We start from the raw sequence: 18702 nt of genomic DNA, 5'->3' as shown, positions 1-18702 counted from the left end.
GAAGAAGAAGGAGCTGTACGTGGATTGCGCTACACAGACTCTTCTTACGTATTTCCTTAATAATAACATGCTTTTCTTTTCTCCACTTCTTAAGCAATAACGTCGTATTTTTAATTAAATACTCTTCCTTGCCCTATTTTTACACGGTGTTACCTTTATTTTATCACGAAACCTTTTCTACGAACAGAATATTTAAAAAAAGGCCAGAAATCATATGGTAGTTAAGCAAATAATTCAATCACACCAACTGTTTTATATCTGTTATTTACTCCCAGACTATCACCGTCATATTACTTCTTCCCCATTTTTAAAATGAATTATATATATAATATTAAAATCTGGATAGTATATTATTCGATACTGTATTATAATATTCTATAAATACCGTAGCTATAAATTTGTCATATATATCAAAGGCCAAAATTTCTTCAATAATAAAATGGTCAATGTATTTCTATTAATCTTGGGTCAATATATATATTCTATAAACGACGAGTGATCAACAAGTAATTATATTCCTGTTCTTTCGGCAACGGAGCATATATATTGAATAACTTATTAGTTTGTTTATTTATCAAAAAGAATACACTAGGATACAATGACATATCCTGCAAGAGAGAGAAGGGAATCGACAGCTATTAAGAAAATACTTGGGGTATTTTTGTGTTAGCGAGGTAACGCTGTGTTTAAACTTCTCATTTGCAAAATGCTAGAAATAGTTATGAAAATTGGATGTATTTTTTAGCCTATCATTATTTTAGGAGTTGGTTTCAGAAGACTGAAGAATAAATTTTCTCATCATGAGCTGATGTCAATATTATTTAATTACTGAGTAGTGAACTTACTTTTCTACTACATTCAGTTATATTTATAATTTGATTGAACATTCGTGTGTACTCATAAAAGACAGAGAGTCACCTTGATCATTTGTTGCAGAGTTAAAATTGTAAGTCCTTCTTAGACTCAGCCTAGAAATGACGATCGACATCGGAGTAATTCTTGCCAATGTCCTTGTTTATTCCCTTCTCCCCTTGATCATCTCTTGTCAAAGCTGATTGTAGCTGATCTGATGAAACGTCATGGGCATTATTCTTGCTCTTCTCCAAAACTTCATCAAATTGTCAGGGTTTCCATGTTGATTTTTGGTTTCTTTTTTTTATCATTCCTAAAATAAACGCTATTACCATCACTAGTATAACATAGATTTAGGGATAGTAGAAAATAATATGATCTACCAGTATTCCAAAGAAACCGAAAATTTATTCGTAGAGTTTCTTTTTTAAAGCATACCCGTAGAGTTTGATCGGTTCTAGGACTGCATTTCTAATCCGTCCTCTCTTTTCTTCCCCTTTCAGTCTTTTTCTAATCGGTTTGGTATTTTTCACCATTCATCCTTGTACGATTAGTCCTTAATGACGTAATTAGTAACATCAATTCAATGAACAATTTTTCCTAAAAAGGTAAAAATGGTCATTTTTTGAGCAATTGAGCGATCGCTTACAAATCTTATGTCAATTCATCACTTTTTTTAATTTAAAAAAAAAAACAGTTTTATTCATATAAAGAAATTAGTCAGGTCACCATATTGGAAAATTACTTTTGCAAAGATCTAGGATCTCTATACAAATAAAATAATTACAGAAAATTACTAAATATTTGCCAAACTAGCTAATTATAAGTTGTTTTATTGAAAACAATAGTTAAAATGTAACAAAATAATAATACAATTATCGTTATAATATTGATTGGACATATTAAAAAAAAGAACATCAATTTAAATTCCCCATTTATGAGTTCTCTGTTATTTTATTTTTTTTATCATATTGATTCATACCTTTGCCTTTATTTTATTGTTGTGTCTGTAATCAGCTAAGAAAAAGTTTCAAATTTCTTCCTATTATCAGTTATACAACCATTAATCATATTGGTCTGTATTACAAACTCTGCAAGCAATATGAAAGTAGTTCCAATTTTAGGGATGCTTTAGAAAATTTGATTTCCCTGAATATTATTTAAATATTTAATCAAATATCCATCTCTCTCTCTAGAGGGAATAGTCAAAATCACAAGGTAAAGGAGGTCTACTCAAGATATCATACTCGGTTCGGTGCCCGGTACTTTTACCTTAAACTATTTTGCCTCAGGACATTTTATCTTAAACCATTTCGCCTTAGGACTTTTTGCCTTCTGGATATTTCGCCTTCACTTATAAATAGATGAGATTTATACATCGTTATTTTTTTTTTGGTGGAAATTGATGTTCCCATTGAATTTTTTAATCAAAAAATGTAATTTTTATTCCCATAAAATACATTAAATGTTTGTTTTCTGTTAGAATAATGATACTTATTTGTCAATCTATGAGTATTTTCTAGTATGAATAATCCATTATGTCAATTGATAGTGGATAACGGAGAAAGAATTAATTAGAACAGCTTATTTTCGAATCATTCCCATGTTTGTATATATTTTTTTTTCGTATTATACTATTTTTATTACCTTTTTATTTATGGTTCGAATTAATTACATAGTGAAATTTTTTGGTGTTTGTATGGAAATTTTGGAGCATAATTTTATCATTTTTTTAACAGAAAGCAACTATTTAATGTGTTTTATAGTATTACACAATGCATATTCTGATTTAAAAAATTCAAAACATCAATTTTCATCAAAAATAAACAATAACGACGTATAAATCTCATTTATTTATATATATTCAGGCAAAATGTCCTTTGACAAAATAATTTAAGGCGAAAGTACTTAACACAATTCGATTCTATTTGCAAAATAATTACATTGAACTCTATATTTATTATATCCAAGATAAGACACAAATTAAAATCTTATACTTACTTGATGTTTTTCAGATTATTTCATGTTTAATACATAATATCCACATCCTCTTAGTATACTATTGATTTATCCGCTATATGGAGGGTTTATCTAATAGTAAGACAATAAGGAAACAATTGGGGGAAAATATATTGAAAAAATAATCATTAATGAATTAAATGGAGTTATTCAAAGTTACGAGGTAAACTAATATTAGTCGTCTACCGTAGCTATACATTTGTAGATAGATGTTCTCACATGTCTATAGTATGAAAATAAGATGAAAGTCCCACATATAGTCCAAGATTTACCCACCAAGATTACCGACATCAAAAATGTGTATGACATGTAAAAGCACTCAATTATTAAGCAAATCGGCCAATCTGTTAACAAATCATGAACATTTAAATCATCGAAACATAAATCTTACCACATTGAGGCAAACAATAGATAGGAACGAGGTTGATATAAATGCTCATGAATAACTGAATGTTAAGTAATCCTTCCACAAGCTGCTATAGAGAATCTAGCCGAATCGAATGATTGTACCGAGTAGTTCATGAAAATCTGAACACTTTGAATTTTAACTTCAGCAATATATAATTTATTAATTAACAACTGAATTTCAACAAAATTAATACTATAAATAGATGTGTGTCTGAGCTCTCTTAATCATTAAGGTAGTTGTCCTCAGCGGCAATGATGGCTTCCAGGTGGTGGCGGAAAGCCTAGCACCCGCTGCAGATGTAGTCCTCTGACAAGTACCCAAAAGGAGAAGTCGAGGGGGGTTGGCATCAAGGCTGTAGGGGGGCTAAAAGTGTCAAAAAAGAGTTCAAAATACTCTTCAAAAGAGTCTTGTAAAGGAGGAAATGGGTTTCTTTCATTAATGGTGTCAAAATTAACCTCTCCACCCTCACAAGGCTCTTTCCACCCACTATTTTGATAGCTCTCTGGACAGTCTAGTTCAAAACCCCAGAGATCTCTTTATGGGCCCTCATGGAATTAAGGGGACCTGCCTGGGTTTTTTATTTGACTACTCCGTATCCAGTTTGGCCTTTTCCACAAGCCTTTCTTCCCTTTCAACGTTTTAGACTTGCTGACAGCGTACACGGTGGACGCCAATTGCTTGGAGGGGGCGAATGAAAATTCGTCGATCACTTACAAATGTCATTTTCTCAATTTGTACCTAGGCTACAGAACTCAAGTTTATTTTTTATTTTTTTAAATTATTGTTCATGCTTTAGTATATCGAAATATAACATTATTTCAAAAGTTCAACATTCATTAATTATTGAATTAGTAAGTGTTCAGATTTCATTGGACCACCCGGTAAATTCATACCTCTCTATTTAACAGACCTGTGTATATTATTTGTAATGCATATATATATATATATATTAAAAATAATACCCAAGGCCACTTAGCCCACCACTACCACTAAAGTAATATACATATATTATTGACTGTACATGCAGACTGTCTGTATATTAAATACTTCAATTCCTTGCGGTGTCATTTTTGGATTAAAACAATCATGGATGAAGCTATGGAATCTGGTCAGCAATATCCGGAGATTGACACAATGACGGCCTTTTCTGACAAGGAAGTTCGCCTTGGATTCATCCGGAAAGTCTATGGACTGTTATGTACACAATTAGCTATAACATCTGCTATCGTCGGAATTTTCACGGTGCAATCCGTCAAAACATATTCAGTAGCTCATCCTGAGTTGTTTTGGATTGCATTTGCAATCATGTTGGTCACACTGATCTCAATGAGCTGTTGCTCTAGCGTACGAAGAAAAAGTCCTATGAATATCATATTCCTTGGCCTCTTTACCATCGCAGAAGGATTCCTTCTGGGAGCAGCAACTTCTTACTACGATGCAAACGAAGTTCTTCTTGCAGTTGGTATAACCTTTTTCCTTGTTTTGGCTCTTACTATTTTTGCATTCCAAACCAAAGTGGATTTCACAGCCTTTGCAGGTATTCCTTGTTTTTAATCAAAAACCAATATGGACATATTATTTATTATTTGTCTATCTTTCCAGGAATTCTAATGGTTGCTGTTATTTGTCTCTTCATCTTTGGGTTAATCGCCGCGTTCTTCCCTTATTCCAAAACTATCAACATAGTATATGCCAGTCTTGGAGCCTTCATTTTTTCAGTCTATATTATATTTGATACACAAATGATGCTGGGAGGTACACACAAGTACGCCATCAGTCCTGAAGAATATATTTTTGCATCTCTTAACCTATATTTGGATGTCATCAACTTATTTATGATGATATTAAGTCTTGGTGGAGGGTCTAAATAATATTTAATTCTTCTTTATCATGTAGTTAAGAATCTACCTGGTTACCTCTTAAACTATTGTACGATGGTCATAATAAAATCATCTAGATGCTCTGGCCAATAATTTTTTTATCAAATGTTTAAATAATCTGATGATATTTAAAACTTAACATCATGTTATACATTACTTATCAAAAGATTATCCTACATAGTATTAAAATAATTTATGAGTGTGTGATGGACGTTCCACTTAGAAAAACAATGATAAAAACGGATTTATTCCAAAACGGAGACAGATTAAGACTTTAGGCATACAATAAAAGGTTATGTTTAATTCTGATCACACCAGATTCCTGGGCTCTGGAGGGCAAGTTTAATTTTTCGCTAATATGTTCATTTTTTTCATAAAACAAAATCAATTCCCAGTGTCTAAAAGGTATTAGTTGTAGATTCGAAAATGCACCAAAATTTAAAAATTCAAATCCAAAAAACGAATTATTGTACAAACAGAGCTTATTTTAAATACGAATTAAAAAGGAAGATGGGCTAGTTAATCTTAGTTTGTATCTTCAATCTTCATTATGGTTGAAAAAGGAACATGGCAAGCTAGCAATGACAATGACAATAAATAAATCATAGGTGAAACATTTGAAAAAGTTGCTTTATATTTACCAAATTCAGTATTTTCACATGGTCAATTATATGTTGCATTTTTCAAGAGTGTCAAAAGGGGGTGCAGGTTTAATTATTTGTATCAAATGGACATAAACAGCAAAAAAATATTGTGCAAAAGAAAGTTTTTCAATAGAAATTTACCTATTATATCATTATAGTTTATAGTGAATCGTTTTAGTTTATAACTTTAACATTAATAGGCTAAATATCAATAAAATCTTTTTAATTTTTCATTGGCTATCTTTAAGAGAAGATATATGTATATATATTATATATTAATAATTTATTATTATACTAGGACGTACCCGTATTAAATATTTTATTTCGAATTATTTTATTAATACCAACTCGCGAATTCTCTTCCTAATTCCCTTTTTAACTTTGTATTTAATATATGTACACTCTCCCTTGTCTGTATTTTGGATTTTTAATTGTTTTGGTGCATCTTGATAAATGTGAAAAAAATCAACTTACTACCAAAAAATAAAACTTACCCTCCAAAGCTCAGGAATCTGGTCCGATCAAAATTAAATATAGCCTCAAGTAAGTAAATCAGAATTACGTCTAAAAGTATGTATCTGTCTCCATTTGTGAAATATATATTTATAAAAATAATTAAAGTTGTGACGTTCGTAGGATTATTTATTATTGATAATTCGGAAAAAGGAAAATAGTACATCTAATTAATATACAGGGCTAAATCGGCCACAAAGTCTGAGTGACTTATAATGGTAGTCAAATTTAAAAGCCTCGTGCTCTCCTATCCTCTGGGAATTCAATCCATATTTAGCATCTTACGTGTACCATCTTTGAAGATTACAATTGTATACCTATGGAAATGAAATCAGGAGAGCTGAAGGCACCACTTCAGCATCGCTATTGCAAGGTGAATAGTTTCATTGTAGTACAAAATATCATTTATGTTATTAAGGCCCCAATTCCTTTGTATCTCCTTAGATAACTGAATTTTCACCTCCAGTGTTTCCTTGAAGTGATCACTCGCTCCCATTGTCTGCAAATGTATCTTCTATATCTTCGTTTTCCGAATTAATTTTTCCATGAAATACTAATAGTGGTGTACATGAAGTTTAGCTTATAGGCTACATTAAAAATAATTCTAGGAAAAATTGACCTTAAATGCGCTCTTATACCAAAATAAAGGAGCACGGCATTATTAGCAAGCCACTTTAGAAATAAATTAAAATTGTCAATTGTGGATGTATTGTTTCTATTTTTCATTATTATTATTAGAGACTAAATTTACATCTTATGCCTAGGGGGATTCTTCATTAGACGATCCTCTCCAATGGAGATACACGTGTGAAGTGAGTAACTTCCCATAAATAAATTTAAAATAAAAATTTGATCCAAACAAATTTTTATACTTTATTTATTTTAATTTATTATAGGATATGTATCCATCATCTGAGATAAATTCTAAAAACTTAATAAATTAGTAATACAATAACTGCCTGTTCTGTAGACTTTCCTTTCCTTTTGGAGGTCTCATAAATCTCTGTCGCCTATAGTCCAGCCGCCATTTGCCCTCTTTCCCGCCTGAAAAAATTAGCATTCCCCTCGCAGACCAGTATTGAGCTGCCCAACTTCTGATTAAACCACAAAAAAAATCTTGTATGAATGATTTAAGGATGGAGTTTTGAAGTTTAAAGCCTCATGAGAATGGATTACTTTCGTAATAAAGCCCAGAGTCTCTTCCGAGAAATGGCGCATACATAATGCAATGGTTTTGTTAGTGAGCGCTCTAGAGACTAAAGTACTCATCAGTCATCACATCATATTATTTTTTTTTCTTAGACTCTTATTATTATTCTTTCATTCTTGAGGAGAGAAACACATATTAGTTGATATAAGTATTGAGTAGTTACATGTGAGTGTGATCATAAAAAACGAAGGATAACTTCTTGGGGAGTTTCTATATTATTAAAGCAAAATTTGTCTATTAGCCGACGCCTAATTATTCTGGGCAATGCCAGATACTACAGCTAGTCGTTGATATATACGAAACCGGACATTTCTGTGCGCTCATAAAATACGGAGAGTTGTAGTGTTATAATTGTAAGCTTGTTGGACTCGGAGTAGAATTGAGGATCGACATTGGAGTAATTCTTGCCTTTCATTGGAGCCTTCAATTTTGATGCAATTTTGAAGTTAGTAAAAATGCTCTAAAATAGTATAGTTGTTGTTAATCTTTATGGTGATGTTTTTCAAAACACTAAATAATGAATATTGGCTAGGTATTAGTGATCTGTCGTTCACGAACGTAACGGCTCTAAGAGCCGACTCTTTGATGTGAACAACGGAAGAAGGCTCCCCATTAATCAGGAGCCGGCTCAGAGCGTCCTCAGGGAGAGAGGGACTTGGTTTTTGGAAAATTTTAGTATAATAAATCTAAAAATTAATTTTTTGGGGAAAATTAAATTTCAAATATTACATTTTTTGGGGAAAAAAATTCCCAAATCCACAGGTGACCACAAAAAATTTAAAAATTAAATTTTAAATATAAAATTTTTTCGAAAAAAAAATTCAAATATTAATTTTTTGGGAATAAAATTCAAAAATCGATAGCTATTCACAGAATATTATTATTTTTTTTGGATATTGGGGGCTACACCCCCTCCAGCCCACGCCCTTCGGGCACGCCTGTGCGGACGCCTCTGTAATGGTAATATCAACATTACAGTAACAAAACAATCTAAAGAGCCGTTTGGGAGCCGAAAGAGCCCACTCTTTTTAGTGAGCTGAGCCAACCCGGTTTTCTAAAAAGAGCCGAATTCCCATCACTACTAGGTATAAGGGGGGAAAACTTTATATATGTATTATTCCTAAAATACTAAAGATACGGCCGAAGAGCAAGATACTCTGAAGATCTTTTAATAATGACTATTTCATTGGGGGTAACTAATTATACTGCTAAGGGATTAGAAGGTAAAATAGGTACATACTTATAAAAAAATAAAACATTAATACAAGTAAGAATTATAATAGGTAAAATGTACATTAGTGATTAAAAATATTCAATAAAAGTAAATAAAAAACTACAGTATTACATAAATAATGAGTTCTACTAATAACACTTGATATGTGATTATTGATTTAATATTACTAGAGAGCAAATTTTAGGCCTATCAAATCAAATTAATACATAATATGAAATACAAGAAAATTTTAGTTAAATTTAACTATTAACAGCTTCAACAAGAGAATTACCCTGAAATAGCAATTAATGTTTACTGGAGATAGACATTTGTTTGGAAATAAACACTGATGCTATGCATTGTATCGGCAAGGATAATTATGTTAATATTAATTAATATATACTTTTTCTATAATAAAATTATTCAAACCATGTTTCATAACTAAAAATTTATTGTAAGATGTTCCATTTGTTCAAAATCATACCATTCTTGTTATTGACAAAATAATTTAAATCTGTATTTTATATAATTTGAAACAACAAAGCTAAATTACTCTTATTTACTATGAATTTTATGATAAATCGATGGTAGGTAGTATTTGAATTATTACGTTTAAAAATCATATTATGAAGAAGAATATCAATATGAAAGTTCATGATTTCAATAACTTTTGGAACTATGCTAATATTTTTCTAGGGGACTAAAACATTAACTTTAGCTATTCTTGATAAAGCTATTCACAAATTAAATATAATATAATAAAATTTCAAACCATTCTATTTTATAGCAATAGTTAATTAAATAGTATTTACTCTTTCTTAATTAATATATTATATTTACTTATATATATTTTTTATAATCACGTTGTTTACATATCACGCCCAATCTGTGACTAAGTGTTGCCGTCTCCCCTAGATTATTGCTGCAGGTCTCTTCTTGGTATATGGTGAGAGTTTTTCTTAAAAAATATTTTGGGCAAATTAAATAAATAATCTGAAAATCAACATGGTAACCTTAAACATTTGAATAATGTTTTGGAGGAGATCAGCGTAGCTGTCGTGAGGTTTAATTAGCTAGATCACCTTCAATCAGCTGTCACAAAGGAAGAGGGGGGAAGGAAATAAATAAAAATATTGGCAAGAATATCTCCGATGTCGATCTCAATTATGTTCTAAATCCAACCAGGACTTAACAATTTTAACTCTGCTACAAATCCTAAAGGTCTTCTATGAATACACACGAATGTTCTATCAAGTTTTGAATGTAGTAGGAAAGGAAATTCACTACTCAGGAATTAAATAATTCTTCTTCTGAGCATGCACTATTTTTTAAACAACAAGCTACAGACTGTCATACCACATTGTGGAACATTTATATTTTTCTTTTAGTTTCCTCATACCCTATTGAATCTTCAAATTTCGACGACTCTAAAATAAGGAATAAAATTGTGTTTGGATAGTGTTTACTAACTCTCATTTTGTCAAGTATCAACACACATCAACATAATATAATAATATTACATCATCTGCTATCTGAAGCCTAAAGACACACAAAAAAGCTTTGTGTTATCTTACATCCTTTTAGTCACTTGGTTTTTATCTACAAAGGAATTAACTTATTAGAAAATATTTAATGATATTCTGTATAATTTAATTGTTCTGAGCTCTGCTTAGGGTAGCAAATTTTTGGAGATTATTGATATTATATAATACCATTCAGATAGAATACTGATTAGTTTTATATATTGTCGCCATTAATAAATAGATCCCCATTATTTTATTTGAATGTTAAATAGGAAATCAGATTTCCTCAAGGATTGAATCGAATTTGTCAAAATATTAAATTCAAATGTACATTTTTTATTTAAATCACATCAGTCATTATTATAAAGGACTTGCTAGAAGTGATCTTAAACATATATAATCTTATGATCACTACTATCTATTATAATTAATATTATGCACTTAAACATTTAAGTTGAAGTTATATTTATTAAATGAAATTGATAAATTTCCATAATTTTTTTGAAGATAGTTTATCAAAAGGCTTTAAAAAAACGTTTTAACACCTGTCTTGAATACAATATGATGTCACAGAAAAACAGTGATATTTGAATTAAATCAAAATAATTAGTACTGAAAATCCTTATGAAATGGCTATAATTAATTTTATTATTATTAATAATAATAATCGATGGGGAATGAAAAGAGTAGGATAATTGAAGAAAAATATGCAAATTCTAGGCATACAAATATACTTTAGACTTCAGGTATCTAGTTTTTCTCTTTAAAAGAGATTATGGTGAACACTTATCATTGATTATTTTCTTTGTTTTTATCATTTTTATATTATTCAGTCCTACGTAGGGGAAAAAGAAGAAGAAAACGATCGCTTGGACCGACTAATTGGTCCATAGGATCGTTGAATGGTAAAAAATATCTAGCAAGAACATATCCACGAATTACTCCGAGTCCAACAAGAACTTATACTTATCCAAACTCACAAACTAATCTTCAGTTTTACTCTCATGATCTATAATAATTAATATTATGCACTTAAACATTTATGTTGAAGTTATATTTATTAAATGAAATTGATAAATTTCCATAATTTCATGATCATATACTCTCGAGGTTAGTTTTGTGTCAGTCCTTATTTAAGGCTGAAGACAATAGTTCCGTCCAGTTCAGTCTGGGTTCGGTCCAGTTCAGTCCTAAAACTTAAAAAATTTCGTGTTTGATGATGTCACTCAATAAACTTTATTTCTTCTTCTTCAAGAGTTAAATAATAATCATAACAGCTTTTGAAAATAAGAACACTGTTCAGATTGTTTAATAGAGAAATCCCGCCCACATTATATGTCATATTTACTATAACCCCACTAACAATATTTGCAATAAAATTTGAACAGAGTCTCTCGTACTTTCCACAAACATCAGGAAAAATAATTTCCTAATCTTTTTTTAAGGAGTAAAATCTACGAGTTATAACTATGAATGTAATGTTTGTACCTATTTGTTAAAAAATCCCGAACATTTACATCATCGAAACATAAATCTAAACACTTGGAGGAAAAACAGTACAACCGTAGATAGGAAAGAGCTGAGTGCGGATACAACTGCTGCTACAGAGAAAGAATATAGCCAAAAGAGAGTGATTGTAAACTAATATATAAGTAAAAATTCACATCCCTCTATTGAGAGCCTAGCTGTTTTGTTTCTAATAAAAACATTAACCGCTTATTATTTCTCTTACTTTACACGCAGACTGTCAGACTCAGTATATTTATAAATACTTCAATTCATTTAGGTGTCTTCTAAGGATTAAAACAACAATGGACAGAGATATGGAGTCTGGTCAGCAATATGCGGACATTGATACTATGGCAGCATTTTCTGACAAGGGAGTTCGCCTTGGATTTATACGGAAAGTCTATGGACTTTTATGTGCACAATTAGCTATAACATCTGCTATCGTCGGAATTTTCACGATGCAATCCGTCAAGACATATTCAGTAGCTCATCCTGAGTTGTTTTGGATTGCATTTGCAATCATGTTGGTCACAATAATCTCAATGGCCTGTTGCTCTAGCGTACGAAGAAAAAGTCCTATGAATATAATATTCCTTGGTCTCTTTACCTTTGCAGAAGGTTTTCTTCTTGGAGCAACAACTTCTTACTACGATGCAAACGAAGTTCTTCTTGCAGTTGGTATAACCTTTTTCCTTGTTTTGGCTCTTACTATTTTTGCATTCCAAACCAAAGTGGATTTCACAGCCTTTGCAGGTATTCCTTGTTTTTAATCAAAAACCAATATGGACATATTATTTATTATTCGTCTATCTTTCCAGGAATTCTAATGGTTGCTGTTATTTGTCTCTTCATCTTTGGGTTAATCGCCGCGTTCTTCCCTTATTCCAAAACTATCAACATAGTATATGCCAGTCTCGGAGCCTTCATTTTTTCAGTTTATATTATATTTGATACACAAATGATGCTGGGAGGTACACACAAGTACACCATCAGTCCTGAAGAATATATTTTTGCATCTCTTAACCTATATTTGGATGTCATCAACTTATTTATGATGATATTAAGTCTTATTGGAAATTCTAATAATTAATTAATTGTTTTTCTCTATTCTTCTGGTTCTTTATAATGCAGTTATGAAACTACTATCTTATTTTTCAATTGATTGTTGTGTTTATAGTTATTTTATTATGATAATTATAAAATCATTTTTTTCATCTAGCCAACTTTTTCTTCTTCTTTTTTTTTTCTTTTTTTTGCAGTAAATTATCTCATACTTGTATTAGATCTGATGATAGTCATTTAATATTTAAAACTTAATATCATATTGTACATTACTTAAAAATAGATTATATCATATTAAAATTATTTATTCATAAAAGACTAGAAGGTGTGACTTTTTATTTTTTGTTTTCGAAAGCCTAACGATGTTTAAAATAGGGATATTTGAACATCAAGTTTTATTATAGGTACATAGCAAGATAATTACATGATATGACGTTAATAGGAGTATTGTTTCATTGATGATTCGGAAAAAGGAAAATTGTACATTTAAAAGATTGATCTAGAATATCAGCCCTTTAAAATATTACGTCATATTGTTGATATCGGCCATTTTGGCTGCCTAAACAACCAAGTTTTATATGAAAGAGACTCTTTTTATCATGCATTTTAAGGATTTCAAAATGATACTAACAAATAAAAGGGCTTAAACCTTACTCGTTATTACATCGTTTATCCAATCTTATTTCCATATTGTAAATAAAAATGAACTATAACAATATAGAATATGATATTTTTCTCTTAGTATCCCACTTCTCTCGTACCTAATCGATCAAAAATAATAATAATTGACCTACATTATACATTTCGTAGGGATTTTCAGTACATATTACTTTGAATATATTCAAATATCATTGTTATTAAGAAGTTTTTAATAAAAGTATTAAGTATTTTTTTATTCTTAAAGCTATTTGATGGAGTTAATTCAAGATTTTTTGAAAACTTGTTCATTTTATATAGTACAAATATCAACTTTGAGTCCCCAAGATGGCGTCTCCATCAATTATGATAGAATTTATGACGTCGGAATAAAAACATTCTATATGTTTCCAAGACATTTATTGGGAATTTTGGGATAACTTTTATACCTTTTAAGTAAAATATTAAAGTACGTACATAATGTTATTATTTGAAATGAGAGTCTTATGATGTCATCATCATTGTTATGTTTCTTTCTTATTTTCTTTAGCAGCTTATTCCCTGACTTTATTATTATTTTGTATAATATAACATACTCTCTACTCAAGTCAGTGGAGAAGGTGGTAACTGGTATTCCTTCGTATTTTAGCTCAAATATATAACTTAGGCCGGGTTAGTGGTGGAATAATAATCATGAATATCGAGTATTTAATTATAAAATGGGGTGGAAAGGAGTATCGAATCGAGGATTTGAATGAAAACACATCCGTCCTTCAACTCAAGAAACTCATTCAAGAAAGAACTGAAGTTCGGCCTGAGCGACAAAAACTTCTTAATATGAAACTGAATGGTGCTCATAATGATTGATTATTTATTGTTACAGACTTACATATAATAAATTCAATTTTGGGAACATTTTTAATTTTATAATTCAAAGTTCCATTAAGTTCAGGATTTTTCATTTTTGTATTACATAATTAAGTAATGCAATTTGAATTACATAGTAATGTTATTGTCAACTATTTGTTTGAATGTATTAATTAAGTATGGCATGCACATTGAATGTTTAAGAGTATTTGAATGCTGAGCTCATAGGTAACATAGTTTTAAATCCCATTTATTATAGGGAAAGCTCCTGGAGATGACATCCTCTTATCAACTCTTCCTACTAAGAATGGAGCCAAGATTATGATGATGGGCTCATTAGAAAAGGATATAGCCGCTACTGAAATCGTTCCTGATGACTTACCCTACGTCAAAAATGATTTAGATGATCATGACGATGGTGAAGAAACATCTATTGAAAATCGCTCAGAGTATTTGACAAAAATTCAGCATAGAATAGACAATTGTGAAATTCATTTAAGAAATGAACTTAGACCAGGGAAAAAACTTTTAGTCTTGGATATAGACTATACTCTTTTTGATCATCGTTCGCCCGCTGAAAATGCTGGTGAGCTCATGCGGCCCTATCTTCATGAATTTCTTACGTCTGCTTTTAAGGATTATGATATTGCAATATGGTCTGCTACGTCCCTCAAATGGATTAAAGAAAAGATGAGGTTACTGGGATGCGACTCTCATACCGACTATAAGCTTGCTTTTTTTATGGATTGCCGGCATATGATCTCAGTCCATACTCAAAAATATGGAGTCGTTGAAGTAAGTTGATCCTTACATAACATGATTTTCGCTGCTTTTGAGAAGCTTGTAGTTGTTCTTCATCATTTTTAGATATTGTATCCTTTATGATGGTTTTTTGAACAGCTCTTATTCATTAAATTGAGGGAAGATATTAAAATTAGTAGAGTGGAAAATATTGAATAACATAATACTGGAATTATTTTGACTAGCTGTGTGTCATTTTATGCCTATATTTATTTTTGTATCACTTGTTATGTCATTACTCTGCATAACATGTCTGTATTTTTTAACACTTGTGTGCTTCTTAAATTACTACTTCAATCCGATTATATTTTTCATTTATTTGTTTCACAGGTGAAACCCCTAGGAGTAATATGGGGTAAGTTTCCTCAATATAAAAAAGAAAACACGATCATGTTGGATGATCTAAGAAGAAATTTTCTTATGAATCCACAAAATGGTCTCAAAATTCGCCCATTTCGTGATGCACATGTAAATCGAAATTCTGATGAGGAATTGTTGAAGCTCTCTGAATATTTGAAAGTCATTTCTCACCTACCTGATTTCACAACTCTCAAACATCGAAAATGGGAGTCTTATCTTCGACGTTATACATAAAGCAATGATTTCAATATTTTATTTTCCTTTCCTTTTTTTAATGATTTCAATGAATGGATAAATCTATTTTTTTAAGAGATACATCTTTTTGATGTGTATTTATAAATAAATATAATAACTATGACTAATTAATTGTCATCCATGCAAATTGTTCGTGTTAAGACTAAGATGAAACTGACATAATGTATCTTCGAGTTTAAATAAAACGAATATCCAACTAATTTTTAATAGAGAATTGTAGATTCAAATGAAGCACATCTCGAAATATTTTATTCTTTTTTATGGTAAACCAATATTTGGTATTGTCGATTATAATAATATGAATAGTTATCAGTTATTTATAAGGGATTAACAATAATAATTAATTTATGGGGACTAAATGCAATTTTGATAAGTTATATTGTTTTTGTATTAAAACACTAGAAAATAATGATATATTATGTAGTTTTATATAAATATATATATATATAAACAAAGGCCTAATATTAATCGTTGTCCTAACAATGTAACGATTTAAACGAATGGCGACAAAACAGGATTACTAGTTCCAAAATTAGATACGCAGTTGTGAAGCTATGGAGATCCTTAAAGACGAAGGGTGTATATAAAAACAATCATCTAATGAGAGGAAGAAAATGGATCAGAAACAACCCTCACAGAGGTTTTCGAATCCCTTTCATATAGAACCTCAGTCGCGACGCACTTATCATTACCTTGGGATTCACAATCCGAATTGCAAACTCCACTACTTATGCGTGAGGGATAGACAAGGCCGTCTCCCATGGAGGTATGTATTGGAAGAAACCAGAGAATGGGTCGAGATCCAAAGACTTCTCGCAAATTATTTTTTGACCCTAGACTCCATCCTCTTTCATCTTGAGTTCCATTTCTGAAGTAAGGAGCTCTGAATTGCTCGAGGGTAGTGCGATTATGAAGCACAAGATAAATATGATACCAAAAGAGAGAAGAGACGGAAAGAAAAAAAAGAACAGAGACTAAAAGGAGGAAAAATACATGAAACTTGGCAGACCCAGTGGAGTTAAGACGCTGTGACCAAAACAATAGAAAGTACTGGAACGACGTTGCAGCAATATAAATACAGAAAATAAGAGCATATCCCAGAAATAGTAGAAAAAATTTGTAGTTATTGAATGCGACACAGTTATTAACCCAGGGACAGTGGTGATCCATTTTGCGAATGCAAGAGCCACAAACACTGCAGTGATGACTGCGATCCGGTTTAATTATTCCACATTTTTCACAGTAGCGTATGGCACCTTGAACACTCCTTTGGAGAACAGGCGGAAGCTCCATTTCTACGCGGAATAGCTCAAGCAAAGACTTCCAGTCTTCCTCCGTTTTGGCTGCCTTTAGGCGCTCATTCATTGGAGTCGTGAGTCTCCAAGAGGAGGGAACCTTTCCTGCATCACTCAAAATTGTCTTCAAATAGCTCCAAACTAGCAGTAGGAGGAGGATATGATAAAACATCAGATACACGCTTTTCTCCCAAGGATTCGACACGATCACAAAGTTCAATTCAAAAACATAAGCATAATAACTCCAAATCAGGATCCCAGATATAAAGGCCACTGGAGTCCATCGTATGCCAGCTGCCACGAGCAAACAGGGCCGAGAACAATACTCCTGGCATCCCATTACGACGATTGATTATATTTCATTGAGAGTTTCACACCTTTCAGTCACAGTTCCTGATCAGTTCTTCCTCTTTCCCCTCACAGTCTTAAACTCAAATTAACAATGAACATCCATTTGACAAAAAAAAGGATCTTGACATTTCGAACTCAGAACTGTAGCATGTTTCTCATGACGTCACAGTCTCTCTCTCTCTCTCTCATCAACGACATCTATATACCCACACTGCAACTTCTACCCATCGTGAGCGTGCGAGTGAACGTCAATGACATCATCGGCAAATGGCAATCAATGTTATTATTTATAAGAAGTTTAAGTCAACTACGGTTTTCATCAGTTCTCACTGAAAATTTTCCATCATAGCGGATAATGTCATTGGGAAACCAACACATGAATATAACGATCGAGAATACATAAAAAAACTTAATATAGACTTATAAATTTAGGAATGAATGAAAACAGCAAATTTAAATTACCACATTTTTTACTTTTTAAAGGTTACATTTACCCCAAACAAATGCGGCCAATGACGTCATTACAAAGACAGAGAGTTACCTTATAAATCTACTATGATTGTGCTACGATTTTCTTGTTGTCTAACATTTTTCTTAATACAATTACATTGTACGCCAATATTCTTTCTAGCTACTTCTTTCTAGTTCTCTTTATTAAATTAAAATTATTAAATATATATGTAGTTAATTGCATCCCTCTTTAATTCTGGCTATCTGGCCAAACTCTATCTATCACTAATCTCTCTTCCCCACCAAGTGAGCTCTGTTGGTCCTAATATCAAGTTTGAACTTAGCATAGATGCTAAACGAATTAACTTGCCATTTCTCAATAGTACATTATGATGTCATTGAATCACGTGATAAAAATCATAATCGAGGTCAATGATCATTCAAAAAGTTAATTAATTGAAACTGCGGAATAGGAAAACTTAATTGTAGGTGTATTGTATTTACTCATTTCATACGTACTTAAGACTTTTAACAAACTATTCTTAAAATATATGAAGATTTCTACAATATGAAAATTGAGTTAATGTTTATGAAAGAACAGAATCAATTCAGAAGAATGTGCTTATTTTTGTATTATAATATATAGTTTGTATAGGAAGTGAAGCTAAATGACCTTGATTCAAATTAGGTCAATTGAATCAATTCAATATTTCTGATGAATGAGCTTCTTGCTCCTCTTAAAGGATGAAACATAATATGTAATAGATTTTGGTTATTTATATAAAAGCGTATAGTTGTGCTTAGGTATCGTTAGAGTACCTGTGATGAACTTTAATCCTTAGGAGCTCGACTA

General features: G+C 31.2%; 4 protein-coding genes across 4 annotated transcripts in view; 2 read left to right on the top strand and 2 right to left on the bottom strand.

Moving 5' to 3' along the window:
- Positions 1–18702, bottom strand: part of sli (slit guidance ligand) — a 388150-nt gene that overhangs the window by 275766 nt on the left and 93682 nt on the right. The gene's annotated exons all lie outside the window — the stretch shown is intronic.
- On the top strand, positions 4243–13150 carry LOC121123577 (uncharacterized). The gene is made up of 4 exons (XM_071890810.1): positions 4243–4817; positions 4883–5148; positions 11976–12525; positions 12591–13150. Exons 1-4 carry the CDS (start codon positions 4367–4369, stop codon positions 12860–12862), a joined length of 1539 nt encoding a protein of 512 aa, XP_071746911.1. The 5' UTR covers positions 4243–4366; the 3' UTR covers positions 12863–13150.
- On the top strand, positions 14039–15953 carry Ublcp1 (Ubiquitin-like domain-containing C-terminal domain phosphatase 1). Its single transcript, XM_040717626.2, has 3 exons — positions 14039–14320; positions 14597–15132; positions 15469–15953. Exons 1-3 carry the CDS (start codon positions 14164–14166, stop codon positions 15730–15732), a joined length of 957 nt encoding a protein of 318 aa, XP_040573560.1. The 5' UTR covers positions 14039–14163; the 3' UTR covers positions 15733–15953.
- On the bottom strand, positions 15951–18097 carry LOC121122595 (palmitoyltransferase ZDHHC15B-like). Its single transcript, XM_040717625.2, has one exon. It carries the CDS (start codon positions 17386–17388, stop codon positions 16351–16353), a length of 1038 nt encoding a protein of 345 aa, XP_040573559.1. The 5' UTR covers positions 17389–18097; the 3' UTR covers positions 15951–16350.

The sequence above is a fragment of the Lepeophtheirus salmonis genome, chromosome 8 (genome assembly GCF_016086655.4).
Source record: "Lepeophtheirus salmonis chromosome 8, UVic_Lsal_1.4, whole genome shotgun sequence".
NCBI lineage: Eukaryota > Metazoa > Arthropoda > Copepoda > Siphonostomatoida > Caligidae > Lepeophtheirus > Lepeophtheirus salmonis.
This window is presented reverse-complemented; position numbering and strand designations above follow the sequence as displayed.